General features: G+C 30.7%; 1 protein-coding gene across 3 annotated transcripts in view; it reads left to right on the forward strand.

Annotated features, from left to right (window-relative positions):
* Positions 1-649: 649 nt before the first annotated feature.
* LOC143067124 (A disintegrin and metalloproteinase with thrombospondin motifs 16-like) overlaps positions 650-19357 on the forward strand; it is a 70597-nt gene continuing 51889 nt past the window's right edge. For all 3 annotated transcript variants that reach the window (XM_076240177.1, XM_076240178.1, XM_076240176.1), the window contains exons 1-2: positions 650-767; positions 14539-14746. In XM_076240177.1, the coding sequence (XP_076096292.1) occupies positions 14684-14746 (63 nt within the window). In that variant the 5' untranslated portion in view covers positions 650-767; positions 14539-14683. The remainder of the gene's footprint in view (positions 768-14538; positions 14747-19357) is intronic.

Genomic DNA, 19357 nt, shown 5'->3' on the forward strand with positions numbered 1-19357 from the left:
GATTAGGTTGTTAACGTGTTAAAAACAGATTAAAAAAAATGCTGAATTAAAACTAGCATGACACAAAAACCGTTCGTAAACTTATATGTAGCTCTGATTTGGATCGCTGTCCCTGGAATAGGTTGCTTGCAAATGTCTGGTGACTTCAGTGTTTTGGAGATTTGGTTTGTTTAATACTATATGTTCTCGTTTTCTTGTTTTATGAAGCTTTAAAGTTTGACCAAAGGCGTTGGAATCTAAATGTTTATTAAATCATTAAGGATAAATTGAAGTTATATTTTAGACTTTCGAATACAAAGAAAATTACGTATAATTATGCTGTTTCTTTGTAGTTTAGAATCAAAGTTTCCACGTTTGGTCTGTTTGTTAAAAGAAATATATTAGGTTTTGGGTTAACTTATTATAAATTAACAATGCCGCATCCCAGATTCCGTGAAAACGGATACGAAAAGATTCAAATTTAAGTCAGACACGTTACACAAGCCTCACTTTCTTAGATTATCAAAATGACGCTTTTGTTTAGTTCTGTTGTTATTGTCAAATGCACTTACAAACATCCCACAACTTTTGTTTTTCCCCCATCTAGACTGAAATTAGATGCGAGAATTGAAGTGAAACAGTATATTATTTCACCACAATGAGAGAGGAAGTTACATTCTATAAAACGTGATATATTGTGAACTAAACGTTTGACATTTGATACAAGTACAATTAAGAATGCAAACGGAGAATGAGTGTTTACGTGTTTGTATTCATACTAAATGAGGGTAAGTTTATATGATTAAATAAGTTATATACATATTTGTAGCAAATCGTAATGGTTTAATGGCACACGCATTTTAAGAAAATTATAGGGTTGTCCTAATAGCGAATTAACATTGATGAGACGACAACCTAAAGACATAAGTATATTAAACAAATTTGCCCAAATTGTGTTTCTTAATTTATCGAAAATAATTTGCCCTATTATATAAATTAAATATTTGTATCTTATAGATCTTTAAAATGTTTTAACTTATTATGAGAAAGATGCATATGTTGATTTTAGAAATGAAACATTACAACATACATAAATATTACCAAACTCTAAGGGAAAACTAAAATAGGAGGATCCTTACAACTTTAAAAAAAAAAAAAACGCTCGACGATATTAAAACAACTGCCAAATATTTTATATAATTGTCTTTTGTAATTTGCAAAGTAAACGACGTGTCTAGTTAAGGAATAACAGTACTGTAGTTGAAGAGTTGCCACCGTCAATTGTAGATTTGACGGTCGCAAATGCAGATTTACTGGCGACGCGTAGCAGAGACAGTAAAACGGAGATTTGCGACTGTCAAATCAGAATTGACGGTGGCAACTCTTCAAATACCGTACTGTTATTCCGATTGTGATGCATTACAAAAAGAAAAAATACGATAAAACTTGAAAAATTTGACAAATATAAAAAAATCCGCGAAACTTCATGAATGCTTTTGGCACAAAGACGTCATGGTTAAACGTGACGTAATACAAATGAAAACTTACAAACTGGACGTTATTACGTTACCTGTACGCTTCAAATTCGGATAAAATTACATTAAAACGGCGAATTAGAGGTAGGTGTTGTTTTATTTTCGATTATATAGTAGTAATCGAACATTTGTTGATTCAACCAATTCAAAATGGCGGGTCCCTCCTTAGTTACGCCTGGTCAACTGTGGATTTGACGGCAACTTTTAGCCAATAAAAAAATTCTTACATCCAAATTGCATTAGAATAATGTATGATTATAAATTCATACAAAGACTTATTAGGGTTCGTCCTTCTCTTTATTTTGCATATGAAATAAGGACAATTGGAGTGTCAACTTTAAACTCTAAAGACATTTCGTGTTACACGCTTTTAAGTTTTGTGCCGTGTCTTGTGTTTGTAGTTTACAGTGCGAGTGTGCAACAGTATATGTTTGTTATCTGTATATAAAACTGCTTTATAATATGTTGGTGTTGAATATACTTCACAACACTAGTATCCTGCACGATTGAAAACTATAGGTTGTACTTTGTAAACACAGCTGTTTCTCAAAACACGTCTCTTTTGGGGAGAACTTGAATATTTATAGAAAATTAATTTTGTTTTCATACTGGTTCCCAGTTATGCTCTCTGTGTTCCATCTCACAGAGACATAACTTGGAAATGTTACCAGTAAATTGACATGTGCATATTGTTTACATTGAAATCTGTGGTAACCTTTCATTCGAGGTAGGGGTAGTAAAGAAAATTAATGTTAGTTTCAACTCTGAGAAGTTCAGGGCATATAAACTTTGAAAATATGCCGCACAGCCCTCTATTTTGACCTTTGGAAAAAAATGTGGTGCATATGAACTTTCAATTCTAGATAAGATTTTTTCAAAACTTCATAGTAAAAGTTGTACAGTTTTAGCCGTAAAAGGAGTTCCTATGGGAAATTGCATTGTTAATATTTACAGAATTGCAACCTATATAGCATGTATAGGGTGAAAAAGGGGAACATTCAGAATTTAACCAAATTTGCTTTATTTCACAGATTTTAAAGAAATTAACTCAAATATGAAGTTTTATAAATATTTAATGAAGATTGATAGAATCCTGGCCCTTAAATATGATGACTCAGCATAAATTAACAGTTTACAGTATGCATAGTTCACTTAAAGTCCTGGATACAAAAATAATTCATAATATTTGCATATTTGTAAGTTAAATTGTTAAAAAGTGCTTATATTTACTCTTCGCAGTCATTGAAACTCATAGATCCTGCCTGAATATTATTTATGGGGTGTTCGTGTCCTTTCGATAACCCAAAAGTAAGCCGCAACACCTAAATCTGCTTTTTTTTCTCACGGCATAATAAATACAAGCTAGAAAAACAAAATTATCTCAGCAAAACTTACAATAGTATGTTCTATCCTGAATATGTACTAAATATTCCAAATTGCTAGCAACAGCAGAATGATTTAGGAAATTTGAGGCCCCAGTCGCAAACAACAGAGAAAATTGCCCCCCCCCCCCCCGGGTCATAAAACAGATAATTTAAGTTGTAAATGCTATGATTTTATGATTTTAAAGTTCTTGATACAGAAAACAATAACTATGCTTGGAAGTTATGCAAAAATCAGATGTTAGGAGTCATCTCTATAACATTTTCAGTGAATTTATATCTCAGACTGGTATCTGCATACATACAACTATTGCAAATATGGCTTTGTTTGAACACTTCTAGTATATATATTAGCTAAATTGTGTCAGATATATGGTTACAGATGATACTGTTGTGACAAGAATTCTAAATTGACCATTTGAGGCAGAAAATGTGTACTTTAATTGACAAATAGGCATACAGTAAGATGTGGACTTGATACAGAGGCTAGATTGGATACTTTATATTATCTTGAATGTTGTAATGATTGACTGCTAAACATTACATTTATAGTATTCTGATATGCTTTCAATATGTTATCAAAACAGTTTGAAACAGATTCTAGGCATTTTTTATCAGAAAATATGCAAATAGGGTAAGCTGGCAATAATTAAAGTCTTGTTTTCAAATTCTTTAAAAAATTGAAACAGGGGAGGGGTATAAAATGCACAGTTAAGAAAAAGTTAGAATATATGCAGTTATTTCTTTAAGGCTATAATTCTGATAAATGAGTATTAATGTGAGAAAACAGATTTTGGAGAGTTTTCTATTTGAATAAATGTTTGTATAGGTTGCACTTTGTAAATACAGCTGTTTCTCAAAACACGTCTCTTTTGGGGAGAACTTGAATATTCATAGAAAAAATTGTGGTGCATATGAACTTTCAATTCTAGGATAAGATTTTTTTCAAAACTTCATAGTAAAAGTTGTACAGTTTTAGCCGTAAAAGGAGTTCCTATGGGAAATTGCATTGTCAATATTTACAGAATTACAACCTATAGGATATGTTAACATATTTCTTTCCCTGTAAGACTCGATGTTGTTATGATATACTCAATGAGAAATAAGAAATGCATTGATATATATTAATCTATCGCTATTTCAACTCCTAAACATTTTTTGTAAATGTTCACTCTGAAATTCATTCTTTTTAAACGATACTTTTGAAAATTGTAAAAATCACACATGTGATGTTCATTAAAATTTTTAATTTGTTCTACTTTGCAAAAGAGATAATTTTAATAATGAATAGTATCTGTAAATGTGTTCAAAATATTTTCTTTGAAAATAATGAAGCATGTCCCAAAATGATTATTTTGATTAAAGGATTTCTAACGTAAATTTTATATTTAAGCATTTTGTTTTTATGTCAGAAGAATCTGATAAATAGAAATGTGTGCAATAATTAATTCAACGATTTACCTTTTTGTCAAAGTACATTTTACTGTTGGAGTCCACAAATTTGACTCCTACGAGGAAAACGAACGAAAGCAAAACCATATTTATGAAAAGGATTTCATTTGAAAATTTTCTCTCCTATCTAAATTGCAGTTCTAATAAATTTTAATGTGCTTTTTATATCTATAAAGTTACATAATTTCGTTTGTCAGAACGCATTATACTGGAAATAACAAAATGAAGGAATTTCGAAAAAGTACTATACAAATCAATAGGCAATCATATAAGTTTAAATAATATATCATTCTCTAACCATTCTACAGAAAATGTCTCATAACAACTGATGTGCTTATGCTTAGTATCGATCTGATAAGCTAAGCGCTTATGTTGTACTATTACACCACTGTCCAAGGTTAGGGAAGGGTTTGCTTGCTTCAAACTAGTTTAACCGCACCACATTATGTATTTGCCTGTCCCAAATCAGGAACCTGTAATTCAGTGGTGGTCGTTTGTTTCTTATACCATTTATGTAAGAAGATATGGTACATGAGTGCCAATGAGACAACTCTCTAAGTCACAAATTGCGAAAGTAAACCATTATACTAGGTCAAACACGGAGCCTTGGCACACACTGAACAGCATGTTATAAACGGCCCCATAAATGACTAGTGTACAACCATTCAAACAGTAAAACCAACGGTCTTATCTATATAAAAAAACGAGAAACGAGAAACATATTTTTTTTCGTTTTATATTAAGAGAGCCATAGCAAAAAATAAGAGAGGGACAATATAGAAAATCAAAGACTGAGCAACACGAACTCCACCAAATCCATAGGTAAACGGGTTCTGGTCTATAATTATATAACATTTGTCGTGTTGATAGGTGATAAGTCGATAGGCTGCAGTCGTCGTCATCTGTGAAACCGGTCAACCAACTCATGATTACTAAGGAATTCACTATATCTTATCTTTTATCTTACCTATAGATTTATAGAGATATGATTGGTTAATGGACTACACGTGGTGACTATGTATATTTGATATAAGGTGTCCTAAAAAATATAGGGTTAGCAACCATACATGGTTAGTTACCATATGGGGTTAGTAAGGAGTTTCATCCCTTTCAAAACAAAAATGATGCCACAACCCTTCATAAAAACGGTGTTCAGGGAAAATCCGAAAGGATTCAACAGACGAAGAAATTGATGATGAAAGGTTGAAATGAGTTCATAAAACATAATTAAAGCTAACAAGTTGTTATTGTTGGCATAACGGGGCTACTTTTCTTTAAAAAAAATCTGGAAGGATTCAACAGACGAAGTAATTAAAATAAATGTAATGAACGATTGCTATTGTTGGCATTTGTTTTCTGTATAGACAAATGAAAGTAAAATCCTAATACTAAGTATTGAAGACTTGATCACTTTGATAGGCCGCAATTCAAAATACCACATGTGAAAATGGTCGGTAAGATAAATTCGTTACACGGTGTGCTAGTGACATAATTCGCTCTCACCCCATATGGAATTTACTGACCTCATATATATATATCGTATTCGGTCACTAACACACCATGTAACTCATAATATATATAAACTACTGTTAGTGAATTCTTCATATTCCATCTTGTATATCTTCGCCACTGCTATGGAGGTACTCATCTTCCACCGTTTATATCTACGGCCCGTTAGGAAATTCCTTATACTCTATATTATATGTATCTACGCTAGGGAAGTTCTAATGATCGAAGAAGGTATCATTGAATGACTTTAAAAATGACATGCCTCTCTCTATTTTGTGGTCTTTTTTTTTCGTTTTTTAAACGTCATCGTGTTTCAGGGTTGGCGTTTCATAAAATTATATTACAGATACCTAACATATCATTTTTGTCAATTTACATTGCTTGCTTATACCTATGAAATATCAGGTTGTGTTCTTTTCTTTTTCCGACCTGCATATCTTAAGATGTCAGTCTATTAGTACTGGATTTACATATAATGGTACATAATCATTAAAGATCACGCCAAAAAATATAATGATATGTTTTTCAAAATTCTGCTGCCCACATAAGATGTTTGACTTATGTTTCGTATACATGGTGAAGGTGAATGAAAATCATTCTCGAAGAACGCAACGTTGCACGCCAGAGAAATTAACTGAAAGATACAAAATATGATCGTATTTATATGTACGTTCTTTAATTTATAGGTAAACATACTATAAACAATCATATAACAGGCGATTGATTGGCCTTGAAATAATGCGTCGAACATATTGTGTATGTATGAGAGATATGGGGCGTATCGACGAAACAGAAATTAGATAGTCATTTATTTAAAAATTGTTTTATAAAGTAATCAAATTTGCAAATAAAGATAGACACAATTTTTCCTTTCTAGTTTTTATAAAAGAAGAGCCATTCAGCAACAACCACTTGTTCATAAGCATTCTTATAATTCATAATAATAAGATTATTTTCCTGGTTTAATACACTAATATTAATGTATTTTACAATAAGTTTTTTTAATCATGTAAAGCATAATCAAGATATCTATTTGACGAAAAAGACCTTAACATTTTATCAGCAACCAAACTAGAGTCAATTTTTCCTGAGGGAGTTAAGGAAATGATTTTTACATTTTACTATTTAATACCGAATCGTACGAATGTTCGGCTATTGACTTAAAATTGATCATTACAGTAAAGATTTGATTAGAAAGGTATGACATTCATTAAGATAGAGATTTACGAAGAATGGTTGATGCTGTTTGTTGTAGACACTACAAACCAGTAAAAGTCTGAAATGGCCTATATCTGTACTAGACTGTACTGATTTTTACTCGATCAGTCTGAATTGGTCTGAAATTTACTTGATAATACTCGACTGTAGTCTGAACCATACTTAACAGTCTGAATTTGTACTTGACCAGTTCTTAACCATTTTATACGAGTCTGAACCATGCTCGACCTAGTCTGAACATACTCGACCTAGTCTAAACCGTACTCGACTTAGTCTGAACCATACTTGACCTAGTCTGAACCATACTCGACCAAGTCTTAACCAACCTAGACCTATTCTTTGTATCTATCAACTGAATTTTATCAATTTAGGAAATATGTTTAATAAAAATGAAATTTGAACAACAACTTGATATTAAAAATGTATTCAATATAGTATTGAAATTAAAATTTCACAATAATCAATCATAATATATAACTTCAACATAATATTAATCAACACTTACATAATAATATATCAATTTTAAAATACAAATAAAACAAGCTGATCAAATAATCTAAACAATGAATTGTGACTAATATTTTCCATATTATCCAAATTTCATGAATATTTCTGAAGTATTTTATGCTAACTAGACTATTTTCACCATTAACAAGCCTAGTATATTTTTTTTATCCCAAATTTAATAATAGATATATTTCTTATTTAAGGTTAAACAATTTATAAATTTTGTTGGCTGTTGTTATATATGTCAGTTAAAAAGAAATTTATTTTAACAGTTAAAAAAGTAGAGGTTATTTGGTCTAGTATGGTTCAGACTGGTCGAGTTTTGTTCAGACCCTTGGTTAAGTATGGTTTAGACTGGAAATATAGGTCGAGTACAGATCAAGAATGGGTTAAGACTGTTTCAGACTGGTCGAGTAAGAGTTCAGACTATTTAAAACGGCAAAGATAAGGGTCAAGTACGATTCAGTACAGTCGAGTATGGTTCAGACTGGTCGAGTAAAATCAGTACAGTCGAGTACAGATATAGGCCATTTCAGATTTTTATGGTTTGTAGTGAGAAGAGGGGAAACATCTAACTGCGCGAGATATAATATACGGATATGGAATCTGTTTTATTTATGATATTTAGACAGTTTCTGTTTAAATGTAGGTTGCCAAAAGTTGTTTTTCCTTTCAATTATCTGCTAAGAGATCTTGTTCTTTTATGACAATACCAGGCGAGATCCATATCCCTTTTTCATGAACACACACAGCAAAAGTCTAAGAATCAGGGTAAATATTAGGCCACATCACACCGTTGATAACGAAAATAATGCATGTGCGATATTTATAAAATTGTTAATTGACATGCGATTTTTTTTCAAATATATCGACGGGAAAGATATAAAATAAACTCATCATAAATACCAGGATTGAAATGTTGTATTCCATTAGACGTGGAGTAAAGTACTTATTAGTGACGTTAAACAATTTTTTCGGATTATTAACAACTGGTGGATTATATACAGCGGAAAGTCGACGAAGAGGTCGTGAATACAGTACAGCTAATGACTAAAAGTTAATTTACTTAAATTGTCTTGAACAGAGGAGGTCTATGCTTGTCAGTACTAAAATTTACATATATAAAAAGGTCAGCTGACCATATCATGATCTATAGTGGTGAAGGATAATGAATTAATTCAGCATGATTAAATCCACTGTTAATTATCATGAACTAAAAATTGTTTTTCTTTTAAATTATGATTTTAACAACATATATCCAATGTTTAAAAATATAACTATAAACTTTGTATTGTGATTTGCATGACTGTAAACCGAATGATTTGTTTTCCTCTGATTGATCATGATTTTTTTAATATGAATTAGTGTATAACGAACAAAAGCAAGTGAAAAGGGAAATTGCATTCAATACTACATGTTTTACTATAGTGGATGTCTACATTATTAAATTCATGGTAAATTAATTTTTTTTATGCTTTTAATATAACGAAACATTACTTCAAGCTGGTGTTGCAAAATAGTGCATTTTTATTGAATTGCAAAATGTACATGTTATTCTAGCTATCTTTGAGGATATCTCAATCTTAATGTTTATTGCTTTACCGATTACTTTTGTATTCAATGTTTAGTCTCGAATGGCTTTATAAATGAATAAGCATTCAAAGTCTCTTACGATTTTTATACCACGATTGTAATATTGCGTTTGGAGTGTAGTATAGTTTTATCTTGGAGGCTATCAAAATCATAACACATAGAAATAATTAAAGTATGTATAATTCTGTGTGTATTCTATTTTTACATGTGGAATTGCATTTAACATTTATCTTCATGTATATCTATGTTTACCATTGCTCTACATGTACATCTACGTCAACCATTGAAATACATGAACAACTACGTCATCCTTTGTTTTCATGAACATCTACGTTTACCATTTATCTGTATGTATACAATGTATTTACGTTTATCATTTATCTGCATGTACATCTACGTTAATCATTGATAAACAACTACGTCAACCTTTGAATTCATGAACATCTATGTTTACCATTTATCTGCATGTATATTAACGTTTACCATTTATCTACATATACATCTACGTTAACCATTGATGAACATGAACAACTACGTCAACCTTTGATTTTATGAACATCTGCGTTTATCATTGATCTACACATCGACGTTAACCTTTGTTTTACATATACATCTTAATTCAGTCTCACGACGTAAAATTAACGATATCACAATAAGGCTAGATTGCAACGTCTAATTCATATTAGTTTCGGCCATTCATCATATCGATTGCTTTTTTTCTTTTGATTCCGCTCGAAAATTGAAATTAAATAATAAAATCAAAGGTTTCAATTTAATAGACTCAATTTTTTAACAATGCACATTTTTTGTACGTTTATTGAAAACTAAAGACAAAGTACGCATATTTTCAAAATTTTTAATTAATATTTAAAAAACTAACCTACAAAATCATTTTTGACACGATATTAACCTTCAAAAATGATATTGCTGCGTCACATCAAATAAACAGATATTTATTCAATAAGATATAATCTCAAATAAAAAATCATTATGGCAAACATTGCTTAATTTAACAAAATGGTGTAATATTATTGTATTCCATTATGGAAAAATTGCTTTAGAACATTGAAATAAAAGGTTTATCACTGAATTGCCGTTTTTTTAAATGTAAGAAAGCGATATTCCATTCATCAAATTTGAATTTTTAATAATTCTTTTTATTCTAAATAGTCTAATGACATGTCTTCTAAAAGGTCACAATTTTTTTATTATACATTTTTTATTGAATAACAGATACTAAAATGTAAAGGTATAATGATAATTACTTTCATATTTGTGTAAGATTACTACCGATTTCATTTAAATATTATGAAGTGACCTTATAATGCCTGCAAGGAGTGTTGTATCTGGGTTTTCTGTTGTTGAACTACAGTATAAGATTATGATTCGTCTTTCATTGCCTAGGTAAGGTATGGTAGCAATACCTTTATGTTTTATTATGTATTTGAGCAACAGGACAGGTCCTTTTCTGAGGCATGATCTGCTCACATTCTGGACAACAAGAGATCTCCTCATGTTTTGATCTGGAATATGTTGCTCAGTTATTAGTTTTCTGTTATATTGTGTTTTGTGTACTATTGTTTGTCTCATCGTCGTTTTCAGTTTTTTGGCAATTAATGTTTGCCAGTGTGATTTCGACTAATTGGTATTGTGAATTTCTTTTACTTTTACGACATATATACGTGTTAATGGACAACTGTGAAGGTAAAATGTGCATATGCTGTGCCTTTACTTCGTCAAATTATCTGAGGTGGATGTTTTGTTCTTTGCTGTTTGTGCATCTGTATTGGTCCACCTGGCTTAGCTTTATGCCTTTATTACGTTTACGTTTAGTTATCTGAGGTAGATGTGTTATTCTCCGTTGCTTGTATATCTGTTTTGCTCCAGAATATGATGTGCCTTTGAAAAGTCAGATTATGTACAGTGGAAGTGTTTTTCTATGTTGTTTGTACATATATTTTCTCATAGTTTGTTAGTTGTCTATTGTACTGATCAATATGCTTTGCAATGTTTTATATCCTTTTTGTCTAACACACATGGTGCCTTTTTTATCTGAAATTGTCAAACATTGAGTGAATTGTTAGAATGCAAGAGTCCTTATATCTCCCAGTTGTTATGATATTCAAACGCTTCTATTGCCTATAAAGATTTCTTTGAAAGTCGATTGCTGCTCAAAAGGAAGTCATTAACCCGGAGTTTCAAGTGGTGAAATTCAAATCATCCCATCGTTCATTTTACGGACGCCATCATGAATGTATTGACCCTATGGATTATCCGTTTCACATATGACAGAAACTATGTTTCAATTATCGTATCTACAATCCAGACACCTTTGACCTGGATGACACCTACCGAATTAGACTTATTACCGATTGTGTACTTTAATTTGCAACACACGGGTGCAACACTAGGACGACAATCTGCTTATCTTTCTGGCGTACCTGAGATCACCTTAGGTTTTTGTGTGGTTCGTGTTGCTCAGTCTTCAGTTTTCCTATGTCGTGTTGTGTTTTTGATTGATTATCTATTGGTCACTTTCTATTAAAGCCATGTTGTTGTCAGGTTTTATTTAGACTAATGAATGTCCATTGATATCTTTCATCTGTTTTTTTTTTCAATATGGACATACTTACTATTTGTTATCAATTGAATCAATGTGTAAAGATAAAGACTAATGTTATATTCAAACACAGTTAACATTATTTATAATTTTGAGATTGAAAACGAACAAACAAAACGATTTATAAATTGAAGATCAATGTTTAATTTTCATATAACGGATTCTTTTGAATTACAATATATCATTTTATTGCAAATTGAAATACATGTATCTATTATTGAAATATCGGAAATTAATGTATCTTATAACATATTATGTTGATACATGCGTAAGTTGGTTTTTGGGGAATGTTATTGTAGCATAGTGTGTTAAATTAAATAAGAAATACTACTAATAAAAAAATAATTATAATGATAATAATGATAATGATTATAATATGATAACCACCTTTTTAGACTTGGGTTAAATTTTGGCTTAAAGTATTGTTCTCAAACCTGTCTGTTGACGAAGAATGTATTATTAGTTACATAGTGTGCTAGTGACCTAATACGGTATATATGGGGGTAAGAGCGAAGCTCGAATCCCCATATGGAATTTACGCACCCCATATATACCATATTACGTCACTAGCACACTATGTAACGAATTTATCTTACCGACTATCTTAACATGTGAAATTTAGACTAGTGATCTCTCAAAATGAGCAAGTCTTCGATACTGTTAGCATTAAGAAGCTAGCTTCTTCCATAGTTCCTACAAAAGCAGACGCCAACAATAACAACTTGTTAGGTTTAAATGTGCTTTATGAATTTATTTCTATCTTCATCATCAATTGCTTCGTATATTGAAACCTTTAAGATTTTTTCTCAGTACCGTGTTGATTTTATAAAGAGACGTAACACCACTACTAACCGTGTATGAAATATGACATGCCTACCTTCTAACCTTATATGGAATATAAAGGGACGTAACGCCACTACTAACCGTGTATGAAATAAGCCCCGTCTCCCTACTTACCTAATATGAAATATACACTATCTCCACGCTGACGCTTTTAACCAATCATATTCTTAGAAATGTTTAGAAGGTAAGATAAATATATACCTTTGAATATTTTCTTGTTGTTGTTTTTTTTGTTGTGTTATTGTATCCAATTTCATCCTTATTTATGAGAACGCGTATATGCAGGTTTGATGAGATATGAATTAAGAGCCTGTTTATATACTATTCTAGTACTTTATGAAGAGAAAAAAAATCGTGTTTTTTTATTAATTAAAATCTGTTCTGATAATTTAGTTTGTGATCATTCATTACACATGCATATTTCTTCTTTTTTTTTAATATAATATCAGAGTAAATGACTGAGTACATTTAGCAATTATTTCTGGTTTAAATTAATTCATAGACAATAAATATGACTGCAAAAAAAAAAAAAAAATGACAAGTGGAACCATGCAGTGAAAGGCTATTACAAAAACTTAAAAACTGACTGTTTTATGTAAAATCAGAAAACGTTCACGAATAGCACGTACCAATTCGATCATGGCACATTTAATATTAATATTAAAGATTCCAAATGACCTTATAACATTATTTGTATTATAACATATATTTTATTAAAACTGATGTATATGAAATAATTGTTTTATAACTTTTGTATGAGGCTGTTTACTTAAAGAAATAAAAATATACAGTATGAACTGCGTCCACTTGAAAAAAATTGACAACCGCCAATCCAATACAAATTAAAATCCAGTTTCTGTTGCATAATAATAAGGGGTTTTAAACTTGTCAGAAAATTTGGTAAACGTTATAAGTAACAGTTTTACAGCATTTTAAAGTTAATTTTGCAGTAGTTTATACCATTCACAATTATATTTTTTACAAGATTTTTGTGAACAAGAGCTTGTTTTCAAGTATAAATATAACGTAAATATAGCCAAACTACTCCCGTTTTGCATACAAATTTATGGATATCTCATTTCTTAGAGAACAATTCGTATATCTGTGGTATATCATTATGCACGTCTTTTAAGTAACTGAATACATAAAAATGTCATATTATATATCAACAGACAAAAAAATCAAGTGAAAAACTAAAATTTCAGGAACGTTGCATACTACGTCTACACAAAGTGGATTAAAAAAAATGAAATGTATAGGTTTTTAAATAAGCTTTAGGAAGCCGAACTCGTTTCCTTGCTATAATTAAAAATAAAAATTTCACTATCAAACAAGTATAAAAACTGTACCATAAGGGTTATATCCCCTTAAAAGGCAAAAATTAAAAAACAAATCTGAAATATAAATATGTAGTTTTGATTCCAACATTTTGGGTAACGCAATGAATCACCTATTTTTCTCATATAAATAAACAGTAATTACAAGTAAATTTAAAATCTGTCTCAATATTTGAAGAAAAGTCAAAGACATAGACCAATTGATTACTGCTATTGTATAATTCAAGATGGTGGTATACAGTTAGTCTACTTAAATATTACAATAAAGTGAACATAATTCAATATTTCATATTTGATTTAGAAAACAAAATATTAAAAGATCGTGAAAAATCAACTATAGAAGAGATACATCTATTCACAAATGCAAATATCAAATATTTGACAAAATAACTCGAAACTTTTAAATTTCATTAAATCGATAAGATGAATTGATAGTTTTTATAAGAATAGTTTATTTTAACATATATCGTAAAACACGATCTTATATGTTGAATTTGTTACGTAAAAATGAAATAAGTATTTTAATTAAGTTATGAAAATTAAATACCGCCTTCTCTTTTCAGTTACAGTTTTTGATTTCCTATTGGAACCAATCTAAATGAAGCAACGATTGACTTGAAAAATTTACATGAAATCGTCTTGGTATAAAATAGATGGAATACAGCGATTTAGTCTTTAACATTACTGAACAAGCGGCAGTGTAACATAATGCATACAGATCTTAGATTGAGTATTTTCGTTTTGATTTTTAGTATCATCAGCACAATTTTGGTAAGTTTCAATCTCATCGTATACTAACTCTCTCATTAACTGTATTTTGCTCTTTCGTGCAAAATATTCAATATTGATAACCTTTGGAGAAGACATTAACATTCCCAAAACTATTTTATCATCCTTACTCATTTATTCATTTCTTTATTTATCTACAGTTTTATTTATTTATTTATACATTTTTCATCTATCTATTTAGACGTACATTGCATATACGTCTCTCGCAGAACTACTATAAAACTTGGATGTAATCATTTGATTATTGGACGTCTTCGAGGTTTTATTGAGATTTCAATTTGTATTTTGCATGATATCTGTTTTTCCACTTCATTTCTAATTGATATGTTTTTGCAGTTGTAAGGAACACAAATATTTAAAGTGAAGAATTATTTTATTTTTTACCGCTGTGTTTACACATGAACAATTTTCCTTCAAGACTTTCCCGAAAGGTGGAAATTTTCAAACCACAATGGCATATATCAACAACTCTCCCTCTTGAATTATTCGTCCCTCATCTACAAAAAAACACTATCAAACGTCATTGAATTGGCGTTAATGACTATTTTCCTCTCAAAATTAAAAAAGGATATTACGGAGAGATCACATTATTGTAGAATTGGCGTTAATGACTATTTTCCGTTAATGACTATTCTCCTCTCAAAATTGAAAAAAGATATTACGGAGAGATCACATTATTGTAGGAGGCAGAAACATATATAGGAAACTTAGAAATGTTATGCGATAAAACCATGAAAAAGAAGATAAAGCATAGCTATAAAATATTGTATAAAACAATAGTGCTTGAATATACTGAAAATGAGTCAATGTACTTTATATGTTTATTGTTGCTACTAAAATCTTGTTTTTTTTTTAACTCTATTAATGATCACCATCGATCTTTTTACATCTATAGTGTCATTTACCTATGAAGAAAGAGATCGAAATTCTGATTAATGAAGTATATAGCTACTGTTACCGTTGCTCTTCATTGCAGCGTATAAAATTATAGAAGTGAACAGGATTGTAAAATCAATTTAAAGGGATTTCTGAATCTTATGAAATTACAAATTATGAAACATTATGGATGATTGTACGAGTTTGTGATGAATGTCGTTTCAAAATATTTGTCTTCGTCAGTGGCAAACATTTTGTAAACGCCACGTATCCTATTTTCATAAAATAGTGACATAATAAGATAATGATAGATAAACAAAGAAAAAAAGGAGGAAAATTTAATTGAAGATAGTTTTAAAAAAACTAAAATAACACAAACTAATTACTGATCGATAACATCACTTGATAATGAAAGTTTAGGATGTTTTGGTATACAACTTTAAATTTTTAAAAACGCAGAATAGTCGTGTAGATGTTATATCATTCTCATAATTAATTTTTCCCATTGTATAGATAAACGGAAAATTGATTATCTAGAATCCGAAAAAGCACTCTCAAGCAAGCGTTAAACATATTTGCATTGGTAATGAAAATGATATTAAATCGATGATTTATTGTTATTTTCATTTTAAAGTCGCGAAAAACACAAATTGTTAGAAGGTAAATATTTGCATTCATGTTTGCAGTTGGAACTCAAAACACTGAATTTGTTTTGTTTCGTCGGAGGTATTTTAAGGCAGTACAATATTTATGAATGAGAACACAACACCTATGAATGGGTTTTGTTACTTTAACAGACACTTTCTCATTTAATAACTGCATTTACAAATACTTTTAAAGATTTTCACGAGAGAAATTTATGTATTACTGAAAAATTATTACACCAGGGTTTTCGATATCACAAACTAGTCAAAACATTTACTAAATTTTATCATCGGTATAAGGACATCATTCGTAAATATAGCTCAACATGCAGACTTCTTATACGTTCAGGTATTTTACATTCAATTTTTTACGGAAATATTCTTTATAAAGCATAAAAATGTCAGTATTCACCTCAGAAGCTAACAAAACCTTTAAATAGACTTATTAAGAAGGGATATAGTTACGATACTGTTGTCAGGTCATTAAAGATTGCATATTTTGGCGTTAATATTGATTCACTTATAGGGTCTTTGCATAGGAACTAAACACATTTATTTAAAAACAGTTGTTGGCATGACACGGGTTGTGTTCTTCTCATATATGTTATGTTGGCATGATACTAAACCCCTAACGGGAAGGATTGTGCCTGATATTCATATGATGAATAAATTATCTTTCAATCAGTTTAATTGAAGTCTGGAGCTGGCATGTTAGTTAAATGCTAGTTGTCTGTTGTTATTTATGTATTATTGTCATTTTGTTTATTTTCTTTGGTTACATCTTCTGACATCAGACTCCAACTTCTATTGAACTGGATTTTAATGTGCGTATTGTTATGCGTTTACTTTTCTACATTGGCTAGAGGTATAGGGGGTTGAGATCTCATAAACATGTTTAATCCCGCCGCATTTTTGCGCCTGTCCCAAGTCAGGAGCCTCTGGCCTTTGTTAGTCTTGTATTATTTTTAATTTTATTTTCTTGTGTACAATTTGGAGTTTAGTATTGCGTTCATTATCAATGAACTAGTATATATATTTGTTTAGGGGCAAGCTGAAGGACGCCTCCGGGTGCGGGAATTTCTCGCTGCATTGAAGAGCTGTTGGTGACCTTCTGTTGTTGTCTGTTCTATGGTCGGGTTGTTGTCTCTTTGACACATTCCCAATTTCCATTCTCAATTTTATTTGAATCGAACTTCTTGTGGTATTATATTTTTTAAGAATTCATTGGATAAAATAGATACTTTGACCTATAAATGTTTACTTTTACAAATTGTGACTTGGATGGAGAAGTGTCGCATTGGCATTCATACCACATCTTCTTATATTTATGAATCAAAACTCCACCGTCGATAGATTTATTAATTATGACCCCTCTCAACAAGTGTCCCACAGTAAAAATAAAAATACACAAAGAACAAAAAAATCTTAAAATCGTATGATGTTTTACCTTTTTGTTGAAAGTAAAACATAGCATATGTATATAACCTCTAACCGAATTAAACCATGTCTATTTCATTCGTGACCGATATCACTGATTGAGTTTAAATACTTAAGTTATCAAATTGTCTGACTTGTTAGAATTTTGACAGTTTGACACGGTTCACTTTTTGACATTTGAAAATGTCAAGTTTTGCCAATTTTTTTTAGGTAAAAGTATTTTTATTGATTAATCATTGTCGCATTAATAAGATACGTCAAATCTATGATAATAAGCTACGTCATAAACTTATGTTAACTTTTCCTTCAAGTATTATTTAGTTTACTTATACATGTAGGAAGATCAATACAACACTGTTTTAGTTTATGTTGAAATAATGAAGTCCGTGTGTTTCGTTTTGATTGGAAATCTTTACTTTAAGGATTTTTTTTTAACATATGAACTCGCGTTTTTTGAGATGTCAAAACATAGAAAATGAAGATGACCTTGTGAAACGGTAAAACAAAGTATGTTTGCGCCCTTTAAAAATCCTTCGAAGGGATGAGTGCATGCTTATGTTAGCTTGTAAGTAGCAACTTTTAATTATATGAAGGAATTCGGAATTTGCGTATGCCCTCTTGAAACGAGACCTTCTAGATACAAATCGGTAAAACTCGACGTATCAACTCCCGCGGTATTCTCAACTTTCCAAGTTCATACGGCTTTCAAAGGCTCGCAATGCCTGTTAAAGAAGAACTATTCGACAAAAGGTCGCCTTATTTGTTCCCGTCTGCTGCAAAACAACTCCATCGAATGGAAAAATTTGATTAATTAGTGTTTGGACTAGTATTGTGGAAATAATTGTAAATAGTTTAAGATGAAAGATTCGTTACATACGTTCGTCACTGTCTGCCTGTGCTGTATGTCATTGATGAAACATATGCAGTGTTGTTCTTTGGTTTACATGTTATGTCAACTATAACATTATTTGTTTGTGCATTTCTCTGTAATGAGTATTCTTGCGTGTGTTTGTGTTGTATTTCTGTCACGTAATATAGTTATTTTAGCGAATTTTGTAACATGTAATATAACCGGTCGATTTGACTGACAATACAACCATGTTCAACCCACCATTTGTTCTTAAATTGTCTTGTTTCAAGTCAGGAATGTGACCGTTGTTATCAAATAGTTCGTTTCTATGTATGTTGGCTTTTCCTTTTGTTGCAATTCAGTGTTCCTGTTGTTCCTTCGATTTCCTCTTAAAATTGATGGGTTTTTCTCGCTTTTAGTTTGTAACCCAGATTTTTTCCCTCTCAATCGATTTATTACTTTTCAACAGCTGTACAGTACTGTTGCCTTTATTAAACTCATAGCAATAATGGTTACCTCTTGGCGGCGTTTATTGGTGGTGGAAGATGGAAATCCATGAGAAAACCACCGACGTTCGGCATTCTGTAGGGTAGATTAGAAATAAGATATGTAAAGATAAACTTGATTTCCGTACGAATAAGGGAGGGTATCAAATCAAACTTTTTTCACCAGTTTGCTCAACATGTATTGGAAGTGATGATGCATACATTTAAAATACGTGGAGAATAAAGTCACATGACAAATTCAACTAAAAAATGTATTCCGGAATTAACGTATTGCATGTAT

The sequence above is a fragment of the Mytilus galloprovincialis genome, chromosome 3 (assembly GCF_965363235.1).
Source record: "Mytilus galloprovincialis chromosome 3, xbMytGall1.hap1.1, whole genome shotgun sequence".
NCBI classification, from domain to species: domain Eukaryota; kingdom Metazoa; phylum Mollusca; class Bivalvia; order Mytilida; family Mytilidae; genus Mytilus; species Mytilus galloprovincialis.